This window comes from Rhineura floridana, chromosome 22 (genome assembly GCF_030035675.1).
Source record: "Rhineura floridana isolate rRhiFlo1 chromosome 22, rRhiFlo1.hap2, whole genome shotgun sequence".
NCBI lineage: Eukaryota > Metazoa > Chordata > Lepidosauria > Squamata > Rhineuridae > Rhineura > Rhineura floridana.
The window spans coordinates 6,090,763-6,118,317 of record NC_084501.1 but is presented as its reverse complement, the minus strand read 5'-3'; the positions used below and the strand labels follow the sequence as shown (position 1 = coordinate 6,118,317).

The following is a 27,555-nucleotide window of genomic DNA, read 5'->3' as shown; positions in this document are numbered from 1 at the left end:
CAGCTGCCTCTTGAATGCCTCCAGTGTTGGAGAGCCCACCACCTTCTTAGGTCATTGGTTCCATTGTCATACCATTCTAACAGGATGTTTTTCCTGATGTCCAGTCGAAATCTGGCTTCCTGCAACTTGAGCCTATTATTCCATGTCCTGCACTCTGGGACGATCAAGAAGAGATCCTGGTCCTTCTCTGTGTGACAACCTTTCAAGTACTTGAAGAGTGCACTCATATCTCCCCTCAGTCTTCTCTTCTCAAGGTTAAACATGTCCAGTGCTTTCAGTCTCCTTACAGGGCTTTGTTTCCAGTCCCCTGATCATCCTTGCTGCCATTCTCTGAACTCTTTCCAGTTGGTCTGCATCCTTCTTAAAGTGCGGTGTCCACAACTGGACCCAGTACTCAAGACGATGCCTAACTAGTGCTGAATAGAGGGAAATCATGTGATTTGGAAACTATACTTCTGTTAATGCAGCCTAAAATAGCATTTGCCTTTTTTGCAGCCACATCACACTGTTGGCTCATATTCAGCATGATCCACAACAATCCCAAGATCCTTCTCACATGTAGCATTGCTGAGCCAAGTATCCCCCATCTTATAACTGCAGTTGGTTTCTTTTTCCTAGGTGTAGAACTTTGCACTTATCCCTGTTAAATTTCATTCTGTTGTTTTCAGCCCAATCCTCCAGCCTAGCAAGATCCTTTTGAATTTTGTTTCTGTCTTCCTAGGTGTTACAGATGTATCATCTGTAAATTCGATAAGCATTCTCTTCACCTCCTCATCCAAGTCATTAATAAAAATGTTGAAGAGCACTGGACCCAGAACTGAACCCTGCAGTACCCCACTTGTTACCTCCCCCCAGTTTGAGAAGGAACCATTGATAAGCATTCTTTAAGTATGATTCTGTAGCTAACTGTGGATCCACCTGATATTTGCTCCATCCAGCCCACATTTAGCTAGCTTGCTAATCAGAGTATCACGGGGCACTTTGTCAAAAGCGTTGCTGAAGTCAAAATATAGTATGTCCTCAGCACTCCCACAATCTTCCAGGGAGGTTACCCGATCAAAAAATGATAGGCTGGAGCATTGGGCTGAAAACAACAGAATGAAATTCAACAGGGATAAATGCAAAGTTCTACACTTAGGAAAAAGAAACCAAATGCACAGTTATAAGATGGGGGATACTTGGCTCAGCAGTACGACATGTGAGAAGGATCTTGGAATAGTCATTGATCACAAGCTGAATATGAGCCAACAGTGTGATGTGGCTGCAAAAAAGGCAAATGCTATATTAGGCTGCATTAATGGAAGTATAGTTTTCAAATCACGTGAAGTATTAGTTCAGCACTGGTTAGGCCTCATCTTGAGTACTGTGTCCAGTTCTGGTCTCCGCACTTCAAGAAGGATGCAGACAAACTGGAACAGATTCGGAGGAGAGCAAAGAGGACAGGATGTTCAGGAGACTGGAAACAAAGCCCTATGAGGAGAGACTGAAAGAACTGGGCATGTTTAGCCTTGAGAAGAGAAGACTGAGGGGAGATAGGATAGCAGCACTCTTCAAGGACATGAAAGGTTGCCACACAGAGGAGGGCCAGGCTCGATCATCCCTGAGTGCAGGACACAGAATACTGGGCTCAAGTTGCAGGAAGCCAGATTTCGACTGGACATCAGGAAAAACCCCTGTTAGAGCCATACGACAATGGAACGTATTACCTAGAGAGGTAGTGGGCTCTCCAACTCTGGAGGGATTCAAGAGGCAGCTTTGATTTGGATTCCTGCATTCAGCAGGGGGTTGGACTTGATAGCCTTATAGGCCCCTTCCAACTCTACTATTCTATGATGCTATGATTCTAAGTCACACCGCTGCTACATTTGGCTCAGTACTGCATACACTGACTGGCAGCGGCTCTCTAGAGTTTCAAGCAGGGGACATTCCCTGCCCTATCTGGAGATGCTGTAGATCGACACTAGGACCTTCTGCATGCAAAGCAGCTGCTCTATCACTGAGCTGTGGGCCTTCCCCATGATGTGCAAGGGACAGGAAGCGTGAGTGCCGCATGCTTCCTGTCCTACATGAAACTCCCCTGGAAAAAAACTTGCCTCTTCGCTAGCTGCAGAATTCCCAAGAAAGGTAAGTTATTTCTGCAAATTGCGTGTAACTGCTTGACATTAGAAGTAATGGCTAATAACAGTATAAGCATTATTAGCAACCACTGATTATTAGTAATAATGTTTCAGCTTGATTCAACAGCATGCTAATAAAAAAATGTGAGAGGGAAAATAAGCTGCATATTGGGCCATACCCACTTCCTTGTAATCCCGTAAGGCAGGGATGGCCAATGTGATTCCTTCCAGATGTTGTAGACTACAACTTCCATCATTTTGCCACCCTGGGGTCCTACTGGGAGGAAGGGTGGGATAGAAATTTAATTAATAAATAAATAAATCTCTGATCATTAGCCATGCTGGCTGGGGCTGATGGGAGTTGTAGTCCACTACATCTGGAATGCTATCCCCTCTACAAAATAATATTTAGTTCTTTGCAGTTGCAGGGTTCTTCAACTTTGGGTTCCCAGATGTTATTGGACTACAACTCCCATTATTCCCAGTCTGCTTTGTCAACGGTCAGGGATGATGGGAGTTGTAGTCCAACAACATCTATTTATTTAATATTTATTTAATATATTTATAACCCGCTCTATTTCAGAAGAATTCAGAGCGGACTCATCTGGGGACTCAATGTTAAATAAACATTGCCTTAAGAAGCCAGATAGATCCCTCTTTGACAGGATACTGATTTCCGATGCATGGCAATTAATAGCTGGGTTTTCCAACAAGGTTTCAGTTGCAGAATGCCTTGTCCTCTCCCATTTGATGATAGTGGATTTGTCTCTTCTCTTTTCCAGAATCTTTTGCAAACAGGTGATGAGAAGATGCGGAGGGAAGGCCGGGGAGCCAGAGAAAACAGTGAGAAAACAATTTACTCGGAGATCACCAATTCACAAGAGGCATGTGCCATTTTTTTTAGCAAGTTTTCTTAGCTGGTGTTAGTGGTTAGAGCAGGCCCCATTAAAGATCCGTTAGATACCACTGAAGTCTCATGATGTGGAAAGTTGTACTCAAAGGTGGTGGGATCAGAAAGTGTGAGTTGCACTTGCAGGTGTGAAAAAAGTCAGACCCAGCACAGAATGCGCTCTTGGCTGCTAAATTCCCTTTCCTAGCAGTCTTGGTTTCTTTAATTGAAATGAATGTGTTGGTTTCCTGCACATCCAAAGGCTGAAAAAATGCCTCTCAGTTGTTGGGAGACGATCCTGAGCAAGATCCCCATGGTCAGAGTGAAATTCACAATCACTTTGCCCCTCCCCATGACTAGCAAGGTTGTGTAAAGTGGTAAAAACAAACTTACACAATGTACAAGAAATCATGCACATCTTCTCAACTTGCGTTTTTGCATGGGTTGCATAATTTCCCCTCTGCTTCTCTGTTTTTTGAGATTATATTACCAGTACCCTCTTTGGATATATCCAGACAGGGAGTCTTGCAGCATCAGCTTCTAATTATCCTGGTGTTAAACTCTGGATCTCCACACAACCTTCTCTTTCTGTATCTGTGAGGCTCAGCTCACCATCTCTGGCAGTCTTCCCCAAGCTGGTGCCCTCCAGATGTTTTGGACTACAACTCTCATCAGTCCCAGCCAGGATGGCTATATGTTGCTGAAGCTGATGGGAGTTGTAGTCCAAAATATCTGGAGGCCATTAAGTTGGGGAAGACTGATCAATGTTGTGGCCACATTTGAGGTAGTGCATCCAGTTCTAGTCTCCCCATCTCAAAAAGGACATTACATTTCATCTCTGAGAAATGATCAGAGGCTGACCGATGAGGAAAGGGGCTACTTAGTTTAGAGAAAAGGTGAGTAAAGGAGGGGACATGTTAAAGGTTTATGAAATTAAGCATGATGAAGAGAAAGGGGTCAGAAAGGAGTTTTGCACCTTCTCCACAATACTAGAATTTGGAGGTCAAGCAGAAACCTCAAGCAGGAGATTTAGAACAGATAAAAGAAAGGACTTCTTCACATGACACAAGATTAGTTCATGGAACTTTCTGCTGCAAGATAAAAGTGTGATGGTCACCTGCTGAGGGCCGAAACAATTTTTTAAAGGTCACAGCAGAGTCAGAGGGCTCTCACCCATGTCACAGTCTCAATCCAGATCAGGATACCTCATGGCTGCTCTTGACGTCTGTCACTTCCACATCATACATCACCTACATCAGGCTGCCTCTCCCTCAAGTGTCACCTGGCTGGCAGTGGCCATCCCATCAGGCTGCCTCAGTGCGAGAGGTGGGAAAACAGGGCCCATCCCATCAACTCTGCCGACAGAGTGCCTCCATCAGGCACCTCCTGCCCCTGAACTGTTTCTATGACAGCCGGTGCCTGAGTTTGCTGGCTTCCTCTTTCGTCCCTGCCTCTTTTCCCTTGTGTGTCGTGTTTTCTATATTGCAAGCCTTAATTGTTTTATGTAAACCACTCTGGGAGCCTTTTTGCTGAAGAGTGTAGAAATACCATTATTATTGTTGTTGTTAATAATAATAATAATTTGTTGCTGTTATATGCCTTGAAGTCAATTACAACTTATGGCGACCCTATGAATCTTTTTTGGATATATTCATAGTGTTTTCATGGTAAGAGGTATTCAGAGGTGGTTTCCCATTGCCTTCGTCTAAGCCTATGGCAACTGGTATCCCCAGGCGGTCTTGCATTCAAACACTAACCAGGCCTGACCCTGCTTAGCTTCTGAGACCTGACGAGATCCGGCGTGTTCAGGGCAGTGTGGCCGTGATGATGATGATGATGATGATGATAAACCCCATTTAACATACTTCCTCTGTGGCGCAGAGTGGTAAGTGGCAGTAACGCAGCCAGAGCTCTGCTCACGGCCGGAGTTCGATTCCAACGGAAGGAGGAAGTCGAATCTCTGGTAAAAGGGGTCGAGGTCCACTCAGCCTTCCATCCATCCGTGGTCGGTAAAATGAGTACCCGGCATATGCTGGGGGGTAAAGAAAGGCCGGGAAAGGAAATGGCAATCCCACCCCATATATACGGTCTGCCTAGTAAACGTCGTAAGACGTCGCCCTAAGAGTCGGAAACGACTCGCACTACAAGTGCGGGGACACCTTTACCTTTTTAACATACTTGTAAAGCACATGTCTCTACCCCCAAAAGAATCCTGGGAACTGTAATTTGTTAAAGGTGCTGGGACCTATAGCTCTGTGAGGGGTAAACGACAGTTGCCAGAACTCTTTGGGGAAATCCATGTGCTTTAAATGTATGTTAAATGTACTTTAAATGTATGATGTGAAAGTGTCAAAAGCCAAGAGCAGCCATGAGGTCTCCTGATCTGGACTGTGACATGGGGGAGAGCCCTTTGCCTCTGCCACTCCAGTTCCCCCCCCATGCAAATCACAGCTATCTAGGGAACTCAGATCAGGACCATGGCATGGGTAAAGAGATAAAGCCCCCGTCATCCATGCCACTGTTCTGAACCCCACACCCCTAAATCTTCTCATTTTTTTCCCCAAACATTCACACAATTGCTAAATGAATAACCGAATTCTTTTTTTTTTTTTTTGGTTCTTAGATGCCTTTGAAAGGGGATCAGTCAAATTTCAGGGAGGAAGAAGAGGTTGATCAGTGGCTCAGTCTTGATGTCTCAGTGAAATCCCCATATTCTGAGGCAGTCTACCCTTGAATACCAGTTTCTGGGAGTGGGTAGCCACTTAGGACAATCTAAAAGACAGCCTTAGGACAGCCTTTTTGGAGGTAGCAATGGTGTGGTCATCCAGGATCTCGGGGTGGTGGCCTTAGACCCCCTTACCTTTTGGGGAGCCAGGTCCCAGCAGGTTCCCTATACCTCCAGTGTCCTATAAGCCAATCAGCATGAAAGGGGAGTGTGTTAGCCACTAAGAAGAGACTTCTAACATGCTTCCTTATCCTTTCCTGCTGATTGGAGCCTGTCAGAGTGAAAGGAGTTCCTTTTAGTTCCTTCTTCAAAAAGCCAAGTTGTAGAGAGTGAGAATTCTGTAACTGCAGAAGAAGAGGCAGTGAATCCTAATGAGAGCATCCGATGTTCATCATCAAGCAGTTTGGCACCAGCAGGAGACAAATGTGTAGTCGCTGAATTAAGTTATTCAGGCAATATCTCTGATGATGAGAAAAAACAGTCAAATGGTGACAGTGACAGAGAAGCAGAAAGCAGCATCCAAGCCTGGCCAGATGATTCTATAATCTTAGAAGGTTGTACAGTCTCCGAATGGGGCATGGCTGTGAATATCATGAAGGGATCCTGCACTTCTGAATTTGCTGCTACCCCACCAGGAGGCACTGCTGTGGTAAAGAGGATGCTGGCGTGGACTAGGCAGGCCCACCTTGGCTTTAACCATCAGAGCCCTTCTGACGTTCTGAGGTGCATTGCTAAATTTGTGCCCATTCTGCAAACAGACTCCAGTTTCTTCTCTCCCAGGATAGATCTGGAGCCTCTGCACAACGATGTCTCATCTGTGGGCATGCCCTTGTTTTCTGTTGCAGAGCGAGGACCAAAACTCCAAGACAGTCTACGAGACGGTGAAAAACCCAAAACCTCCAAAAGTCAAGGAATACAACAAAATTCTTTAGCGGCCCACTGGGTGGCAAAGGTATCTGGTATCTGCTCACTGTCTCCGAAAGCAGAGCAGGAAATAAATGCAACTATTTAGACCTGTCATATTCAGTCATGAGGATAAGTAAACAGATCAGGTGTTCTTTGAGCCCATGTTGGACTGAAGTGGCCACAGAGAGGGGGGAGGGATGTTCTTCAGATATAGCAGGGGTAGGGAACCAGATCTGGCCAATGGGTTGGATTCTTATCTCCCTGACCCCTGCCAGGTTTGACAGGTTGGTGGGGGCCCCCACCTGTCAACCACCTGATTTCACAATGACGCAAGGTGACCTGTTTTGTCTGCATAGTTTGAAATCAAATCATGGGGACAAAGGCGCTACGCTTTGCAAACCCCGGTGATCAGCTCATTGTTGAGGCTTGCAAAGCTCCGCGACACCACCACATTATGCAAATCCTGCCATTCAGCTTACTGTTGGGGCTTGCAAAGCTCCATGCCTGGGGCTTTGCAGGTGCTGTTGATCAGCGGTGCCTGCAAGTCCCCTTTGGCCAAAATACCACGTAAGCCAAATTGAGAGGTCTAGGAGGCCTAATTGGATCCACTGGGTGAAAGTCTCCCAACACTGAGAGATACCCACATAGGAGATGCTTTGGTCATCATGATGCTGTTCCTTGGGGCTGGGAGCTGCCTTTGAATAGTGAATTCCTCAGCTTGGGGCTGCCCAGGCATTTTAGACTGCAGCTTCCATCAGCCCCAGGCATCACAATGGCCAGGGAGGATGGGAATTGTAATCCAAATAATCTAGATGGCGCCAAGATAGGGAAAACCTGGCATAGCTCTTCCCCACGCAGTCAGCACCGTCCCAGCCAGCATCCCACCTCCCATGGCTGCATCATTCAGACAACATTCTGCCCTGCCCCCCTCTCCCCAATGTCTGATCTTCTCACAGAAGAGAAGTCGTGTTTGAAGGGCTCAGGGCAAACTCTGGCTTTGGGACACCATCGGTGGCATCTTCTCTTTGCCTTTGCTTTCTTGGGAGATCGGCATGCACAACCATTTTTCAATTTTGTTTTTTATATGCAATGAGATGGGGGGGGAAACCCAGCAGAGGTCACATCCACACCCTACATTTAAAGCAAAGCTCTGCCACTGAGCTTGGTGCAAGGGCCATCGCTGAGGGGTACAGCACCTCCTTTGCAGGCAGAAGGTCCCAGGTACAATCCCTGGCGTCGCCAGGAAGCAGTGGCATCTAGTGGCTCCGTGTCAGTGGGGCAGTGGAATCCACTCTGGGTTTTAATACGAACTTTCAAGGAGCTGTCCAATGTGCCGAAACCTATTCCTACAATAGGTTCAGCTCTTTGACAGTCCTGTGAAAGTTCAGTCTAAAACCCAGAGCGGATGAGCCCCCAGACGCCGCTGCCAGGAAGCCCTGGGAATGTCCCTCGTCTGAACCCCTGGAGAGCCACTGCCAGTCAGTGTAGACAATATTGAGCTAGATGGACCAATGGTCTGACTCAGTATACGGCAGCTTCTTATGTTTAAAGCGCTCTTATTCCATTTCCCCCAAAGGATCGGAAGTGTAGTTTGTTAAGAGTGCTGGGAATTATAGCTCTATAAGGGGTAAACTACAGCTCCCAGGATACTTTGGGGTAAGCCATGACGGTTAAGGTGGTGTAATTTTTCTTGTGAAAACAGTATTGTTTAGAGAGGCCTTGGCAATATGAATTTCACTTTTTAACCATCAGTATTTATTGATGATTTATTGATGTTTTTAATGCTTTTGGTGATTTTATTATAACTTTTGTTACAGCCTTGATAGACTTTTATGAAAAGTGCAGATTATAAATGTTTTAATAAAAAAAGCACACACAAGAGTGCCTTAAATGTGTAGCTTGGATGTGACCAAAAGCAAAGGTGCCTACAGGCTTCCCATAGCGGGTAGAACAAAGCCATCATGGCTAGTAGCCATTGATAGCCTTGTCCTCCATGAATTTGTCTTATTCACTTCTAAAGCCATCCAGGCTGGTGGCCCGTACTTACTGGAGCATCCCTTGCACACCCAGCTGATGCTCTCTGCCCATGTATATCCTGTTGGTAAATCTCCTGCCTATTCTGGACCTTTATTTGCAGTAGGGAATATGCAGTGGATGTGAAAATACATAGATATTTGAAATAACCCTAGTCAAAACTGAGCATCATCTGTTTTTAACCTGCATTGGTTTCTGTACTTTTCTCAGGGGACCTCAGCTCCTTTTGGACCAAGGAATCAAGTCACATGACATACCCCCTCCATTTCTTTGTTGATATAGAATAAATCATATTACAAGCTGACAGCTAAATTGGATCGCCATGGCAGTCAAGCAGCTCAGCCAACACACATGCATCCGCTCCAGCTACAAATGCAGATTGCAGAGTCCATCACATTTCAAAGGCCCTGGTACAGTATGGAGTCAAGGGAATCCTGCCAATCCAGAAGTTCCCAAGAAAGGACTGCAAGTGGCCAGTTGATGCAGGCCAGCATTCGGTAAATTCTGAAGACATAGACAATGTAGAAAATTAGAATCATAACTAAGTCATACATGGAGATAATTTCGAAGTAGGTGTATGTACTGTGATCTATCCACCGTGAAGATCTTATGCAGATGAACCCAATCAGCAGCAATAACATTTGGGCCACTTTCAGCATGGCTGAGTAAGAGCCCGCATAGCCTCTATCCAGCAACCCAGATTCCAGCCCAAAGGCAGAAGACGGTGAGGAGGAGGAGGGCTTTGAGGCGCCCCTACTGCTGGCATCGGTGCGGATCACCCACACCCCATGAGACATCTCGCTCGCGCCTTTTCTGGCCAAGGAGATGGGGCGAGCCCTCCTCTCTTTTTAGCTCGCTTTTGCTCACGTTCGTCTTTTGATGGATTTTGATTGATTTTCTTGTATCTCGGCAGTTTATGGCCATTCTAGATTTTGGGTGTGTGTGTAGTATGAATATAAATGAATGTCTGCAATGCTTTGGTTTGTAAGTTGTCTTGGAGATCTTACGGTGAAAAAGCAGGACACAACTATTTAACATAAATAAGTAAATAACATAACATAAATAAACATAAATAAGTATTCCTTTTCCATCCATCATTCATCCATCATTCTCCTGCACAGTGAATTCTTTCCTTTCCTGGTCCATCCTTCTCAGCCCCATTGCTCTTCCATGTCTGCTGGTCACTCCATTACTGCAGTGTGAGTGGATTGGGCCCGCCATGCCATCCAGAGTCATTGGGAGGCCAGGGAAGGCCTGAATATCTCTGTGAGGTGCGCAGCAGACACAGAGGTAGGGACGGGGGAGAGATTTGATTCAGTTTTCATTTAAAGGCAAACTTACCTAATCTGCACTTTCTCAAACAATACATAAGCCAAAACACAGCCATCCTTCACAATTTGCACATGTCCGAATTTTGCAGTGCAGCTCTCTGGTCAAGTAATGTGTACAACAATGCCTATTTTGGGACAAAGGGTAGTGCATAAAAACGTATATATTGTCAAAAACACCATACAAAACTGCATTATGTTAGGGGAAATTGCTTTGCCAAAAATGTGTAAAATAGTGTCAATGTACTGCCTTCAAGTCGATTCCGACTTATGAATAGGGTTTTTATGAGGCTGAGAGGCAATGACTGGCCCAAGGTCACCCAGTGACCTTCATGGCTCTGTGGGGATTTGAACCCTGGTCTCCCAGGTCGTAGTCCAACACCTTAACCATGACACCACACTGGCTCTCTAAAAATGTGTATATTAGGCCAAATTGAATATAAAGTGTCACTAAAATGCTAAAGAATTTTCATGAGGACTTTTTTAAAAAATTGCAAACTGAGATGGGAATGCAGGGAAGTGAACTTAAGAATGGACAAGTGAAAAACAGAGAGAAACCAAAATGGGCAGAGTCACCATCCCGACACAGCTGTCTTTGGGTGAAACAGCAGACTCTAAAAAAAACCTGGGAAAGCTGGGGGTGGGAGAGAGAGGAGGGCCAGTTCAGTCAGAGGCAGTGGCATAGTCCAGGCAGGCAGCGGCCACTTGTGGCTCCACATCAGTAGGGTAGTGGAATCTGCTCCAGGTTTTAGTCCAAACTTTCAATGTGGTTTCAGCACTCTAGATAGCTCCTTGAACGTTTGGACTAAAACCCAGTGTGGACTAAAACTGCCCAACTGCAGCGTTTCCCAACTAGTGGACCGTCAGATGTTGTTGGACCACAATTCCCATCTCTCCTGACCATTGGCAATGCTGGCTGAGGCTGATGGGAGTTGTGGTCTAGCAACCTGGTGCCCACTAGCTGGAAAAGGCTGTTCTAGGGCCTACCTGATCTCAGGTGAACCCACTTACAGGGAAGCTGCATCCTCTAGTTGTTAGGGGAAAAGGAAGGGCAAACCATGGAGATACCAAGGGGGCAAAAGACAGAAGCAGGAAAAGTACACTAAAGGGGGAAACAACAGCTTTTTTAAGGCCCCAGGGATTCCTATTGCCCATGGTCCAAAAACCTCACTAACTAATCACAGCTCTGACTCCACTCATTGACTACAGCATTGACAGTGTGGACCAGCCAGGCTGCCTTGTTGCACAGAAATGGCTTGGAAGAGTACCTGCACTTTTTGCTCCATAACGTTCTTGCTAGGAGGGCTACAGACTTACTTTAAAAAAAAAATAATGCTCAGAGTCAGGGCCATCTGCCAGGGGTGGCACTGAAGGTCTTCACGGACCTCTGTTCTAAAGAGTTAAACAACATATAAGGCGATGAACTTGAAGATGAACTAGAAATTGTTCACAGTTTTATCCCCAAATGAACTTATTTCGCATTCAGTTCGCCTGGCAATTATGGGAACTACTTCCAGGTATAGTTCAGAGATTTTTGCACTGATTCAGTGAACTACGTTGATTGAACTAGTTCATTCTAAGGGAGCAGCTTCATGTGTTTATATTGCCACTCAAACTTCCTGGAGGCTGATTTTTTTTGGGGGGGGGGTTAAAGAAAGCTTCAAATAAAGGAACGTACACACCCTGCGAGTCCCTGACCTGCCTTCATCATCTCTAGCATTTCAACAGATTTTCTTTTTCCCCTCTAGTTAAGAGGAAATGGAAGTGAAAAAAGCGGAACGGCTGTTTTCTCAATTGTGTTCATGAGGCTTTGCATTAGACACTCCACAGCAGCAAACTAGAGTAAATGAAGGCCCCTGTGGGGTGGCTTTGGATCGTGGCCCTCTTTCCTTTGCCAGGTGAGTTCTAAGGTCAGAAACTTCTCATTTCAGAGGACGTGTGGCTTCCAGCAAGGGCCTGACCCAATCCTCTGTGGGCAGGAACAGCTGCAAAATGGGATAGGATAGAAGCAGGTGGTGATGGTGGTGGACCATCTGATTCACAGGAGGAATATCAGCTAATGTTCAGATTAGCATGGAGGGGAACTTTTTGGTCAGTTTGGCAGGACTCATAAAATGCTGCACACTGGTTCACTTCCCATCCATCAGAGGGGAAGTGGAGGCTGCTGGTTACGGTCATACAGAAGCCTGAGAGAGTGATGTGTCTTTGGGTTTCTGTTCCCTGCTTCTCAAAGGAGAGCAGCTGTCCAATCAGAAGGTCCAGAAAACCACCATGGGACGTGCAGGCTGGCTCCTCAACCTGGGAGGAGGGTGGATTCCTGCAGATGACCTGTTTATTGAGCACACATCCTGATTTACTTGCACAAAGGTGATGCAGAGGTTTGACAATACCTGCTCTTGGTTGAGCATTCTGATTTGTTCATGGGGAGTTTATACATCAGTGAGCATCCATCCGGATTTGCTTGAAGAGAGGTTACGTGTCTTCTTGTTAATTAACAATTTGCTCCCACACTAGGGGTGGAAGGATCTGTCAGTTTCGGTACTCTCAGTTTCTCATTTTCCCAATCTTAAATTCAGTTTTCCACATTTCTGATTGTTTTTTTAAAAAAATAATGAAAAATCTTCAGCATTTGGGTGCATATTTCTCTTAATAAGCACATTTTTGTAGGGAGCTTTGACTAATATGCACATTTCTGCAAGCAATTTCTCCTAATATAATGCATTTTTCTACATTACTTCCATAAATATCTGTATTTTTATACACACTTTCTCCTAATATATGCATTTTTGTAAACTTCAGTTGGAGTCCTGCATTGCAAAATTCAGATAAGTGCAAATTTTAAAGAATGGCTGTGCTTCAGTCCTCATATTGCTATGAATGCGTAAATTTAACAGATTCGGCTTTAAACGCAAACTGAATGCATCCTTACCTTTTTGGTGCATTTCCCCATTTTTTTTCCAAGTGCAAAATGTCATTTTTAAAGTAGATTTGTTGCAAGCGAGTGCTTTACTCCAATTTAATTGCACAAACCTAGATTTTCAGTATGCAACTGAATCCCACCCATAAAATACTGGCGGTTAACTGTGAGAGTTTGTAGGCAGAGTAATTCAGCCTCTAGTAGAGTGCAAAGAGTAAAGAGCTTTATGGGTAGCTGCTCAAATGAGAGTGATTAATTAACCACTGAAATCAATTTAAGGGGGGGCGGAATAGTCCTTCAAACTTTTGCAGGTGCAATATGCTTGCAAATTCAACTGTTTATTTGTCTTTTAAAGAAGATTTATGCTTTTAAAAATAAAATAAGGTGTAAAAAGTACTTACCTTCACAACCTGATATTTCAAATATGTCCCACCTGTCCTTTAAAACTGATGGGGAACCTCCAGCCTCTGGGCCAGTTGTGGTGCCACATCAGGTCCAATTTGGCTCATGAGACCGTTTCCCCATTTCCCTTTAAGGCCAAATCGTAGAGATTTATTTATTTATTTATTTATTTATTTTATTTAGTTTCATTGTTAGACCGCCCATAGCTAATAGCTCTCTGGGCGGTGTACAAACAGGATTAAAATACAATAGTATAATAAAATCAGTAACACATAGCAGCAAATTAAACATGAAAACATTAAACATTAAACATTAAAATGCCTGGGAGTATAGCCAGGTCTTAACCTGGCGCCTAAAAGAAAGTACCGTAGGCGCCAGGCGTATCTCCTCAGGTAAGCTGTTCCAGAGTTCGGGGGCCACCACAGAAAAGGCCCTAGATCTAACAACATTCCTCCGGGCTTCCTGATGAGTTGGTACCCGGAGGAGGGCCTTAGATACTGAACGAAGTGGACGGGTAGGTTCATAGCGGGAGAGGCGTTCCACAAGGTACTGCGGTCCCACACCGTATAAGGCTTTATAGGTCAAAACCAGCACCTTGAATCTAGCTCGGAAACAGATGGGTAGCCAGTGCAGGCGGGCCAGGACAGGTGTTATATGCGCAGACCGATGGGTCCTCGTCAACAGCCTGGCTGCCGCATTTTGCACTAGCTGAAGTTTCCGAACAGTCTTCAAGGGCAGCCCTACGTAGAGCGCATTACAGTAGTCCAATCTAGAAGTTACCAGAGCGTGAACAACTGAGGCGAAATCGTCACTGTCCAGATAGGGGCGTAGTTGGGCTACTAGACGAAGATGGTAAAACGCATTCCGTGCCACCGAGGCCACCTGAGCCTCAAGTGACAAGGAAGGGTCAAAAAGGACCCCCAAACTACAAACCTGTTCCTTCAAGGGGAGTGTAACCCCATCTAGAACAGGATGAACATCCACCATCTGGGCAGGTAAAGGGCTCACCAACAGTGCCTCGGTCTTGTCTGGATTGAGTTTCAGTTTATTAGCTCTCATCCAGTCCATTATCGCGGTCAAGCAACGGTTCAGCACATCAACAGCCTCACCTGAAGAAGGTGAAAAGGAGAAGTAGAGCTGCGTGTCATCAGCGTACTGATGACAACGCACTCCAAAACTCCTGATGACCGCACCCAGAGGCTGCATGTAGATGTTAAAAAGCATGGGGGACAGAACCGACCCCTGAGGGACTCCACAATGGAGAGTCCAGGGTGTCGAGCAGTGTTCCCCAAGCACTACCTTCTGGCGATGATCCGCCAAGTAGGAGCAGAGCCACTGCCAAGCAGTACCCCCAACTCCCAGCTCCGCGAGCCTCCCCAGAAGGATACCATGGTCGATGGTATCAAACGCCGCTGAGAGATCAAGGAGAATCAACAGGGTCACACTCCCCCTGTCCCTCTCCCGACAAAGGTCATCATACAGGGCGACCAAGGCTGTTTCAGTGCCAAAACCGGACCTAAAACCAGATTGAAACGGATCCAGATAATCGGTTTCATCCAAAAGCGCCTGGAGCTGGCCAGCGACCACCCGCTCCAAGACCTTGCCCAAAAAAGGGACATTAGCCACCGGTCTATAGTTGTTCAAAACATCTGGGTCCAAAGAAGGTTTCTTTAAAAGAGGTCTCACTACTGCCTCCTTGAGACTACCAGGGACTACTCCCTCTCTCAAGGAGGCGTTTATCACCTCTTTGGCCCAGCCGGTGGTCACAGCCCTGCCGGCCTTCACCAGCCAAGATGGGCAAGGGTCCAGAGCAGACGTGGTCGCCCGCACCATTCCATTTAAAAGGGAAGCACAAGGGATTCTTGTCAAACCTGTCAAATTTGGTCCGCAGGGCAAATCCTCTTGATAAAGATCAGGCCTACGCAGCCAAAAATGTTCCCCATCCCTGCTTTAAAATGCTGTTCAGTGTAACCAGTTTTGGTTCAATTGTCCATTTCTTTGGCCAGAGATTTCTCTGGAAAGGAAGCTGCTCAGTTTTGAGCTTTCTTTTTTTTTAAAAGTCTCTAGCCTGGCTGCTCCCGCCTTTCAGTGTTTTAGCCAGTGAGTGAAGGCAGAACCTTGACTGATGAGTGAGCTATGTGAGCTGTTGGTTCTCCTGGAGCTCTCAGCGGCTTTCAGTGCCATCGACCATGGTACTCTTCTGGGTCGCCTTGCGGGGATGGGACTCGGGGGCACTGTTCTGCAGTGGCTCCGTTCCTTCCTGGAGGGACGAACCCAGAAGGTGGTGCTGGGGGATTCCTGTTCGACCCCTTGGCCGCTCGCATGGGGGGTCCCTCAGGGTTCAGTTTTGTCCCCTATGCTATTTAACATCTACATGAAACCGCTGGGAGCGGTTGTCCGGGGGTTTGGAGTTCAGTGCCATCAATATACTGATGACACCCAACTCTATTTCTCCGTCCCACCTACTTCCAAGGAAGCTGTCTCGGTTTTAAACCAGTGCCTGGCATCAGTGGTGGACTGGATGGGGGTGAACAAATTGACGCTTAATCCAGATAAGTCAGAGGTGCTCCTGGTCAGTCGTAGGGCGAATCAGGGAATAGGGATACAGCCGCTGCTGGATGGGGTTACACTCCCCCTGAAGACACAGGTTTGCAGTTTGGGTGAGCTCCTGGACTCAGCTTTAAACCTGGACTCCCAGGTTTCTGCGGTGGCCAGGAGCGCTTTTGCACAGTTGAGACTAGTGTGCCAACTGTGCCCATTCCTTGAACCGTCGGACTTGACCATGGTGACACATGCCATAGTTACATCCCGCTTTGATTACTGTAACGCACTCTATGTGGGGCTGCCTCTGAAGACTGTTCGGAAACTCCAGCTGGTTCAACGTGCTGCTGCCAGATTGTTAACTGGGGCGGGTTACAGGGACCATACTACCCCCCTGTTAAAAAAGCTCCACTGGCTGCCAGTCTGTTTCCAAACACAATTCAAAGTGCTGGTGATGACCTATAGAGCCCTATACGGCTTAGGTCCAGGCTATTTATCAGACCATATCTCCCTGTATGAACCTGCCCGGGCCCCGAGATCTTCAGGAGAGGCCCTTCTCTCAGTACCCGACCTCCTCTCAAGTACGATTGGCGGGGATGCGGGATAGGGCCTTCTCTGTCTCGGCCCCTAGGCTGTGGAATGCTCTTCCTAGGGATATAAGAATGACCCCCTCCCTGCAGTCCTTCCGGCGTCAAGCAAAGACTTTCCTATTCCAACAAGCTTTCGGTACCGACGGTTGCTAAAGTTGGGACTGCTGGGAACTGCACTACTAATGCCAAAGTTTACTGTTTTTAAATTGGTTTTGATTCCTTTTTATCTAGCGGTATGCTTGGTTTTAATATTGGATGTAGTTTGTTTCATTTTAATGTAGATTCTGTATGTTTTAATTATATGTGCTTTTATCTGGAAGCCGCCGCAAGTTCCAGTATTGGAAGGATGGCGGGATATAAGTAAAGAATAACTAACTAACTAACACAAAGCAATAGGAATCCCTGGGGTCTTAAAGAGGTAGCGTTCCCCCCTCCCGCTTAGTGCATTCTTTTCCTGCTTCGGTTTCATTTTCTAGTCTTTGGAATCTCCGAAGTTGCAAAGACCCACTAAATTCTTCCTTTAGCCTCCCTTTCTCCCTCCCAACCAAGGTCCTACGGTGGTTTTGTCAGGTACTCCGTGCAAGTTATTTTCTGCAGTCCTCCCACATAATAAGTAGCTGAAGTCCAGGCAGTCATTAAGAAGTCATTAAGACTGTGCAGTCAACTTACAATACTATGTGTCTACTCAAAAGTAAAACTCTGTGTTCATAGGGTTTACTCCCAGGTAAGTGGGTACAAAATTGCACCCTTGACTTTCTTGTGAGGAAGAAAGGTGAAGTGGAAAATAAATAGATCTTAAATATAGGCAGCGCACTATGTTTAACATTACTTTATAAAAGATGGATTTAAAATCATCAATAATGTTAACACAATTATGTTATTACTAATAAAATAAGCAATCCCTGTTAGCTATCTCAGTGGTTTTGCTGTTGCAGCAGAATACTGGAAAGTGAGAGGAGGTTTTACTTTTTTACTCTGCAATTAGGAAAAATACTGACTTCTTACTATTTTACCTATAAAAGTTAGCTGATGAGTGAGGGTTAAATCCTGCTGCTTTGGCCACGCGGGCCAGGTCCCAGAAGGGAGACTGATGTGCAGCTGACACAGAATCAAACCCCAACTCCCCACCCATCAGCTGATGTCACCTCCCATCAGAGTGGCGTCAGCTGATTGACAGTTGTGCACGGCTTTTGAAATATGGCAGGCCAAATTTGACTCCCCAGCAGGCCAAGACTGGCCCAATGCAGCACCTCCGCTTAAAAAATAAAGGATTACACTTTTTGCCGTTTGGCAAGTGATGAGGGAATTCACTGAAAAGTGTGGGATGAATGAATGATAAATAGGAAGACGTATACACACCCTGCCAGCAAATCAGGATGAACATTCATTGTCACATTTGAACAAATGAGAGCGAACGCTCAGTGAAGACCGGATGTAACCTGCCCTCAGTGTAACCTTTGGGCAAGCAAATCGGGATGAACGCTGAATAAACAGGTCATCAAAAGAGTCAGCCAGCTTTGTACTACTCCTCTCCATGCCGGACGTGAAAGTAAAGAAAAATTGCAAAAGGACTTGGGTGTTGGGCCAGTGTGAGCCATGGTGTGATTTCAGAAATGCAGAAAATGTATTTTCTGAATGAAAAGAGAACAGTTTCTTCCGTGGCTCATGAGACTGTATTCATGGGATGGGATTATAGTATGTCTGCTTTAGACGTTTGTACTCGGCCCTGTTGGCAAGCCCTGATGATGTAAGGACTGGTTAGCAATTAGTTTCTCTGGAGGTGCAAGAACCTCTCCCCATTAAACAAAGAAACACACACAAGCCCCTGCTCCTATTGTGGCCATTGCCTCCAGATATGGTGATGATGGCCACTCACTTAGAGGGCTACGGCAGATGATCTGATACCTTCATAGAAGAGAAGTGGGCTGCCAGTGGCAGAGCTTGGAAAAGTTACTTTTTTGAACTACAACTCCCATCAGCCCCAGGCAGCATGTGCTGGCTGGGGCTGATGGGAGTTGTAGTTCAAAAAAGTAACTTTTCCAAGCTCTGGAGTGGCTATTAGCTCTGACAGCGAATTGGAACCTCCAATTCCCAAGGCGGTTTACCTCAGAGTACCAAATGTTGGGCAATAATGACAGGGGAGGGCTCTTAGCTTGACACCATCCTGAAGGTGCCTATCCTGGACCCAGAACGCTGGACAGTTTGGCAGCAGCTTTGCCTGTTTTGCCTTTGGGCTTGGCGGTTGGAAAGGGAAGACAAGTTGCGACATTCAGCAGGGCAATGTTTATGTGGTCTGGGCTGCCAGTTACAGAGTAGATGGGATGGAGCTGAGGGAAAAACCTCAAAAAATGAAGCTTTTTCAACATATCCTTTAATCAGCCTTTTCCACATGCCTAACCAGAATGAAATAGCAAAAGCAAAACATTGCCAGTTTGTGGTTTTGTGATAGCGGTTGTTTTGCAACTGGAGCACTCTGCAAGAAGCCTGAGCCTGCAGCCCCCACCAGATCTGTGCAAGAGCAAACCAAGCAAGCTGAAGGGCTCCCCCCCAATCCTCTGTCACTGGTCTGTGATGTGCAAAGGGAGCTGAATGAGAGCAAGGAGCTGGATTCTAGAATCCGCTGCCTACGACAGTTACCCATCACCACTGCTCCTCTGAGCTCCCAACTTTGCAGTGGGCCTTCCTCCCCTGTGCCATTTTGTTCTGTAGCCATTCACAGGCACTATCGTGTTCCTCCTCATGCAACAAAAGGTTTTGGCTGCTTATTCAGGCACATCGAGCCCCTGTTCAAAACAAAAGCAAAAGGGCCAGGCTTTGGTGATTTATTTTGGCCAGACAGTTGCAATCCTTCTCCCTTTCTGCTAGCCATAGGGAAAGCCAACATGGGGGCCTTTTGGGTAGAATTCGTTCTGCGCTGCTGGTAAAATGTGCTCTGGAGCTGCCTTCTGCTGGGTTCCCAAACGGTGGTCCATGAGTTTCATTCAGGCAGTCTACACCTGGTCTGCACTAAACATCCGTATTGATTTTTTTTTTTTTTACAATAATTTTTATTCAAATTTTCATAAAACATAGAAAACAAAATCATAAAACATTCAAAGACAAAAAACAAAACAAAACAAAAATGATTAAACAAAAAAATAAAATAAAATAAAATGTTGACTTCCCATTTGTCACATATCAAATCAGTTATAGGTCTACAATATATAACAATCCTGTCTCTTAAATCATATTATAAAATCACTTTCCTCCAGTAGTTATCTTAATTAATCATCAAATCTCATAAACATTACTTTATTCTTTCCACAAAAAGTCAAAGAGAGGTTTCAATTCTTTAAGAAATATATCTATCAATTTTTCTCCAAATAAACATGTCAATTAATCCATCTCGTTAATAATTATAATAATCTTATTGTCATAACCATAGTCCAAATAAACATTTCGATTAATCCATCTCATCAGAATCTGTTAGGTCCAATAATTTCAATAGCCATTATTCCATTATCCCTATTAGTTCCATCCTCCATCTTCAATAGTCCTGTTAAGTCCAGTAATTTCAGTGTCCAATCTTCCATTATCAGTATTCCATAATAATCTTGCTGTTGTAGCCATAGTCATATAATAAGAGTCTGATGGGAATTTCCTCTATCCCAAATATTTTCTTGCCATCCATTCTGAATAAGTTGCTGAAATACTGTAGTAAAGTCATATCTGTGTTCTTCTTTTTTACAAAATGCACTGGCTCATCTCTTAAGAGTTTTTCCATTGTCACATGGCTGCAGTTAATTCCATAGATTTTCTCTATATCAAGCTCCATCACATCATTCCAGTCCAGAAGATTATCCAAGCCATTGATAACTTTATCTCTAATATCTTCATTAATTTCTTCAGAGATAACGTTAAATTCCAAACAGTAGATTTTATTTCTAAAATCCATAAACTCCAGATCTTTTTCCAATTCCACATTTGTTCCAATCTCCAGGGCTTGTATCTTCCCTTTATTTTTTCTTTTCTCATCTCTGATCTCATTCTCCTCTCTCACAGGGTCCCCTATTTCTTTAAGCTCCTGCGTCATTTTGCTCAGTTCAATTTTCAGCTCCTTACTACCCTGTCGCAGGGTTTGTTTCGTTATCTCAATCTCATCCATTATTTTCTGAAACATAATTACTTCCAGATTCTCAGCCACTTTCTTGATTGCCATTTTTAAAACCACGAAAACAAAGCAAAACAAAAATAAAGAAGAACCACTTCTTATTTCAGCAACAATTGGGTTAATATTCCAGGCTTGATGACATCACAGTATAAACAGAGCAACCTGCCTTATCTCTCTTGTGCAAGAATGCAAAACAAATTTAGTTCCCAGCATCAAAACAGTTAATGGCGTCGTGAAGAAGCAGATTCGTCAAAATAAAATAGACCAAAAAGAGAATAGTCCCAGACAATATAATATTCCTCGGAATAGAAATCAGGAATAGAAATCCCTCTTCTGTTTATTATCTTTAGAATGCACTTCCAGGACAGCTTTTTGCGACAGAAACAGAGATAAGCTGTTAATTTCGTGAATAACAGAGAAGAGCTATATCTCACCCAGAAGTTGTCCAAAGCCGATCAATCTGACAAATCTCCTTTTGCTGCAACAATTTAAACCAAGTAAAAAAAATAATAGAAAGAAGGGTGCTTGCCTGTTAGTCCGTTCTCTCTTTGAAGAAAAGATAAACGTATCGCTTAAGCAGATAGAGCTTGTTAGAAAGTCCGTCCGGCATTGTTGGCTGGACCTTATCTCATAAATTAATGAAATCCAGTCCTCCCAACAAAAACAGGCTTTGAGGTTGATCTCTACGTTTCTCCCTGCCCGGGAGAAATTTCATCAGTCAAAAAAAAAAATGTTCTGACTGATTTATATCTGAATAAGCTTCTTTTGAGGCGGGAGCCCGTCTCAAAAGCAGGCACAAGCGAAGTCACCCTTCCCGGAAGTCCACATCCGTATTGATTTTTAATTGCATTTTCATTGCTTGTTTTATTTCTCATATTGCATTTTAGTGTATCACAAACAAATTTGTGGAAAGCAAACTGTAATGCAATTTAAGAAATAAAAGCAGCAATACAAATACCATTAAAAACCCATATAGCACCCAGCACAACATTACAATGGCTACAACAGGCATGGTCAGCCAAGACCCTCAGCCATTCTCATGTAGTCCCTGGGGGAAAAGGTTTGCGGACCATTTTGACAGACCATCAGTCCATCTAGCCCAATGCTGGCTACACCAGATGGATGCTTGTGGACTCCACCTCCCATCAGCCCCAGCCAGCAAGGCCAAAGGTCACAGGGGGTGATGGGAGTTTGTGTAGTCCAACATCACCTGGGCTGCAATGACCAGCAGCAGCACTCCAGGATCCCCGGTGGAGGCTGGACTTTCTCATCACCTGCCACCTGAAATTTTGCTGGAGATGCCAGAGACCTTCTGTAGGCAAGGCATGTGAGCTTTCACTGAACAATGGCTTCCTTCATGGAGGATAAGGCTGTCAAAGGCTACTAGCCATGATGACTATATTCCATCTCCAACGCTGGAGGACGTATGCCTCTGAATACCAGCTGCTTGGCATTGCAAGTGCGGGAGAGTGCTGTTGTCCTCGTGGCCTGCCTTCAGGCTCCCCAGAAGAAGCATCCAAAGGGCTATTGTGAGAACAGGATGCTGGACCTTTGACTTCATCCAGCAGGATGCTTCTCATGACCCCATGCACTCCCCATGATGCTGCCGTGTTCTCCTATCAAAATCTCCTTCTGTTGTGTTTCACTTTTGATTCCTGCTTGGTGTTAGGGGGAAGGCTTTCCCCCCCTGGTATCTCCATCAGAAAGGTCTCCAGTAAGAGGGCAGGGAAAGTCCCTGTGCCTGAGACTCTGTCAGGAGCCTCTGCCCGTCAGAGTGGACAGTGGGTGGGAGTCTGACTCTGCATAAAGTAGCTCCATAGGGCCTTAGGAAAGGACCATAGCTTGGTGTGAGTGCCGGCTGGTGGCTCCATGTCAGAAGGACAGTGGAGTCCGCTCCAGGTTTTAGTCTGAACTTTCAAGGATCTGTTTAAGATTCTTTCACTTTCACAGTTCAGACAAAAACCCGGAGCAGATTCATTGCCCCACTGACATCAGAGCCGTCAGCCGCCATTGCTCAGTGGCCAAGGAGAAATGCAACTCCCAAGTTTCATTGCTGCCACTTCCACCTAAAAATACTCTCTTAAATGAGTGCTGGGGAAGAGCTGCTTGCCAGTTACTGGAGCTGACAGCAGCTTCCCTCATCCTTGTGCCCTCCAGGGTATTGGATTACAATTCCCATCATCCTTGACCGTTGGCCGTGTTGGTTGGGGTTGGTGGGAATTGTACTTGAAGGGCACCAGGTTGGGAAAGGCTGCTGGGAAAACAGCGGGGCTAGACAGGACAAAGATCTGGCACCAATTCGTTAAAGCCTTCCTCATGTGTAAAAGCATCACGTGAGGAGGGATGGGCAAAAAGGACAAGTTTGGTTTCCCTCCGTTTCTTCTTTTTCTGATTTCACTTCTCAGCTTTTTCACATCTCTCTGTGTGTTTTAAAAAAATGCTCATGAAAGTTCATCAGCAATTTAGTGCAAGGTTCTCTGAACAGACACATTGTTGTGTGCACTTTCCCCATACGTACACTTTTTTCAAAGCAATTTCAAATTTCAAAGCAATTTTTTTTCATATTTCCCACCATCTATGCATTTACACCTTACACTAGTATATGCATTTCTGCACATGTTATTTGAGCACAGCACAATCTGGAGGAGTGCAAAGTTTGAAGGACATCTGCGCCTCCGTTTGCATTTTGTCTGGAAGTGCAAATTAGGTAAGCTCGCCTCTAAACATGAACTGAGTTGCTGTTCCCTCAGTTCGAGGGCAAACTTCTGAAGTGAGGAGTCTCCTATAGTTGTAGAGCCTCCCCCCCCCTTTGTGATTTAGGAATTAACAGTCATCTATCAGGGTTCTAGATTATGCAGGACACCTACACAAGGACAGGAGGCTCCAAGCTGTGCTTGCCCCCAATTGCATGTAGCTTTTGCATGCATGGAGAATACTTGTGGGTTACTGTGGCCTGCATATTATCAATTCAGTTATTCCTGTGTTCTTCCACTGTCAGCGGCAGTATACCAGAATACCAGTTGCTGGGAACTGCAAATGGGGAAACGGCTCAGGTCCTGCTTGAGGGCTTCCCAGAAGAGGCTTCTGGCCAGCCACTGTGAGAACAGCAGGCTGGACTATGTGGGCCCTGGCCTGAACCAGCAGCCAGGCTCATCTTGTGTGCTTATCTTAGCTGATACTGCCCACAAACATGAAAGCGGATCTTCAGTCAAACCCTAAATGCTAGCAATGTGCTTTCTGTTTTGTTTTTTAAAAAGCCAGACTTCTCCAAAACGTCTCAAGAACGATAGGGTCGATGGAAGTCATGGGCATAAATGCAGCTGATGCTGTAGTATTCGTGCTGCTACCCATGTCCTGCTTTTCCACGTGAGGTTTCAGAGGGGTGCCAAGAGGTGCCATTCTGAAAAGCAAAGAGCTTTCAAAACCCACGTGCTCTCTGTGCAGTCATCGTAGGGCTGCCGAGTTATCTCTGCTTTGCATATAGGGAAGAGGGGAAGCCTTACAAAGAACAGGGCTTGCGCTGCCAGTCTGAACGCTGGGTCCCAGGGTGGCCTCATGATCCCAGGGGTGATGCTCAAAGCAAGAACATAAAAGAGGAGTTAATGAACCAATGGGCACAGGTGCCAGCTTTTGCACTGCAAATCCCTGCAACCCCAGAGAGCTTCGGCTTATGGGGCAGTATATAAGTGTAATAAATAAATAAATAAATAAATAAACCCCCACTCCCTTGCATGAAGATATTTTTAACTGAGGTGAGAATATTCACAGCTAATATTCCTAAGGCCCTTCAGTGTTCATTGTTTTCAGAAACGGCCGAGTTGAGTTTTTACAAACACTGGGATTGGATCCCCTCTAGTTTAACATTCATGCCACAGAGGTATCGCCCACTTTGATACCCAGGCAAGGCATCTGCCAGCTGCTCTTGTCCATACACTTTGCAGAGCCTTTTGTCATCGTGAATTGGCCACTTAATCAACTTGAATTGCTTCTTGTACAAGGACGGGCATCCAGGATCCAAGAGCAGGATGCTCTTCCTTGCCTGAAAAAGAGGGGGAGGCAAAGCCCATAAGCTGTGGGGGCTGGTGCCCCTTGTGGCTGCTAAGGGAGAAGGCAAGGAGGCCAACAGCAGGTGAATCCAGAGCCAATGACAGGCAGAGTCACTAGGGATGGGTGAGAATTTCGACTCAGTTTGAATTTCAAGCAGAATTTATCAAATTCGCACTTTCCGAAACAATATGAGAACCAAAACAGGGAGATCCTTCAAAATTCGCATTTATTAGAATTTTGGGATGCAGTTTGCCAACTAAACGACGTTTACAAAAATGCGTATATTAGGGGAAAGTGTGCAAAACAATGAAGACATGAGTGAAAATAACATGGAAAAAGGCATGAGGTGAGGAGCAAAGGCTTGCAAAAATGTGCACCTTTGTCAAAATTGCCTACAAAAATGTGTTTATTTGGAGAAATTCGCACTAAAATGGTGGAGAATTTTCATGAGGATTTAAAAAAAAAAATTGGAGACTGTTGCAGAAATGCTGACAACTGCATTTAACGTTAGAAGAGTGAGAAAGTGAGAGAACCGAAACTGGCAGATCTTTCCATCCCTAAGAGTCACCCCTCACTAGCTGTAAGTAAGCAGGCGGGCAGGTGGGGGCTGCTGATGGCAGACGGAGGTTTGTGGGCAGTGCCCATTCAGCCTAATGGACCAGCCTTCGCTACCCATATGGAGCCCATGAAAGTGACCAGACTGCCAACCACCTCTCTCATCCTGGGATAGCTCAGATGCCTGCCCCATCCATTGCATGTGGTGAGGAGAGTTTTACTGCACACCTAATGCAGATGCATGGCCAAATTTGTAGAGAAGTGGTTGCCTGCACTGGGCTAATTGATAGCATTTGATGTTGAATGCTTGGCACAACTGCAACAGGATCTCCATTGAAGAAGCACACTTGACCTTGGATATAATCACAAGGAGGCTCTAGCTTTAAGAAAACAAAAGCACTTACATTTATTGGCCTGATAGCTATTGGCTGAAGGACATGGCCTGAGAACTACTGAGGGCAACAAGCAGCAGTTGTGTGTGCTGGGACTTTCATTCCGTTTCCTGACTCCCAGCTGAGCAGGGCAGAGGGAGCTGTCTCAGCTGGTCCACAGGAGAGGAGATACAAGCAAGCCAGCTTTCAGAGAGCGAGCGAACAGAGTGAGCGAACAGGAGTTTGACAAAGGAGGTCAACAGGGGAGGTCAAGGGGGAGGTCCCTAAAAATAATAATAATAATAATAATAATAATAATAATAATAATAAAAATTACTAATTCTACTTGCACTGCAAAAATCCCAGCACAGCTCCAGATATCCCTGAGGAGAGTCAACCTGACCATCAGGTTGTTTCCCAGCCTGATGCTTCCCCTTTCCCTGCCCCCGTGACACCCTTCTCCCATCCTCATTGAGTAGCTGTACCACCATTTCCTTTGTGGTCTGGCCTTCCTCCCACTTCTTATATGTGTCCTTTTGGGGGGGGGTCATTCTCGAAGCTTTTTGTGAAGCCGCATTGGCTTCTTCTGCTGTCTTCCTTGTTGGAATTGTCTGCAACTGTGCCTTTAGAATTTCCATTTTTCGAAATTCCCATCCATCTTGGACTCCGACTGCTTTTCTCATTAGGGTCGCTGGCCACGGAACCTTATTTATCATTGTTCTGAGTTTATTAAAATCAGCTTTCCTGAAGTCCAGGGTCTGCACGTGGCTACTCTCCGTTTTTGCTTCCTTTAAAATCAAGTACTCAATTATAGCATGGTCACTAGCTCCCATAACTGCCACTTCATTCACCAAGTCATCTCTATTGGTTAGAATCAAGTCAAGGATAGCTGATCCTGTAGTTGTTTCCTCCACTTTCTGTAGGAGAAAGTTACCTCCAATAAAAGTCAGGATCTCTTGGAGGGCCATGTTTGGCAGAATTTGTCTCCCAACAGATATCGGGGTAATTGAAATCCCCCATGACTTCCACAAAACGTTGGCAATTTGCTTTTCAAAAGTCTCGTCTTCGTCTTCTCCTTGACTGGGTGGTTGGTAGTAAACGCCAACCACCAAATGCTCTGCCACTGAGCTATAGTCTTTCCCCTGTAAATCCCTACTAATTCATTCTTATTCCATCAATTACATGTTGCAGAATGCACCAGCAAAAACAAAACACCATTCTAAAGGGACCCCATGCTGCTGGTTGATCTCCACCTTATTTCCTGTCTTTGGACCTAGTGCAAGCAAAAAAATGGTAAACACAGAATCAACGATATGAATGTGCAAGAGTTATATGCGTCAGTTAATTGTTCATGTTACACCATGGTCAGTGGGCCTGGCTTGGCCTACCCACAACAAAAGTCTGCCAAATCTACATTTTCTGTACGGAAGAGAAGTTCTGTTGGCACGTTGTAACAGTTTATCCTCCAAAATCCTAGACAGCAGATTTGCCAAAGTTCCCGTCAAAGATAGGTGCTGTCCTTGCAACCACAAAGAGCTCAAAAAGTCTCTCGTGTGTTTGATCCAGGGGTTAGAGCGAGAGCGAGGAACCTTTTCCAGCCTGAGGGCCACATTCCATCCTAGGCAACCACCTGAGGGCCACATGCCAGCGGTGGGTTGACACAGAGGCAAAAGTGGACGGAGCAACCAATGTGAATTTTACCTTTGTACAGCAGGCTACTCCAAACCTCTCTCCCTCTCTCATAATACTAGAACTCGTGGACATTCAAAGAAGCTGAATGTTGGAAGATTCAGGACAGACAAAAGGCAGTACTTCTTTACTCAGCGCATAGTTAAACTATGGAATTTGCTCCCACAAGACGCAGTAATGGCCACCAGCTTGGATGGCTTTAAAAGAAGATTAGAGAAATTCATGGAGGACAGGGCTATCAATGGCTACTAGCCATGATGGCTGTGCTCTGCCACCCTAGTCAGAGGCAGCATG

General features: G+C 45.3%; 2 protein-coding genes across 9 annotated transcripts in view; both read left to right on the top strand.

Moving 5' to 3' along the window:
• The window catches only part of LOC133374993 (SLAM family member 5-like), a 48,026-nt gene extending 38,267 nt beyond the window's left edge, over nucleotides 1–9,759 (top strand). For all 7 annotated transcript variants that reach the window (XM_061606410.1, XM_061606408.1, XM_061606407.1 and 4 more), the window contains 3 exons: nucleotides 2,900–3,001; nucleotides 6,577–6,683; nucleotides 8,882–9,759. In XM_061606410.1, the coding sequence (XP_061462394.1) occupies nucleotides 2,900–3,001; nucleotides 6,577–6,663 (189 nt within the window). In that variant the 3' untranslated portion in view covers nucleotides 6,664–6,683; nucleotides 8,882–9,759. The remainder of the gene's footprint in view (nucleotides 1–2,899; nucleotides 3,002–6,576; nucleotides 6,684–8,881) is intronic.
• Nucleotides 9,760–11,752: 1,993 nt separating this feature from the next.
• LOC133374800 (uncharacterized) overlaps nucleotides 11,753–27,555 on the top strand; it is a 29,460-nt gene continuing 13,657 nt past the window's right edge. For both annotated transcript variants that reach the window (XR_009759983.1, XM_061606017.1), the window contains exon 1: nucleotides 11,753–11,897. Coding sequence is in view for 1 of the 2 variants with exons in the window: in XM_061606017.1 (XP_061462001.1) it covers nucleotides 11,846–11,897 (52 nt within the window). In the remaining variant the exon portion in view is untranslated. The remainder of the gene's footprint in view (nucleotides 11,898–27,555) is intronic.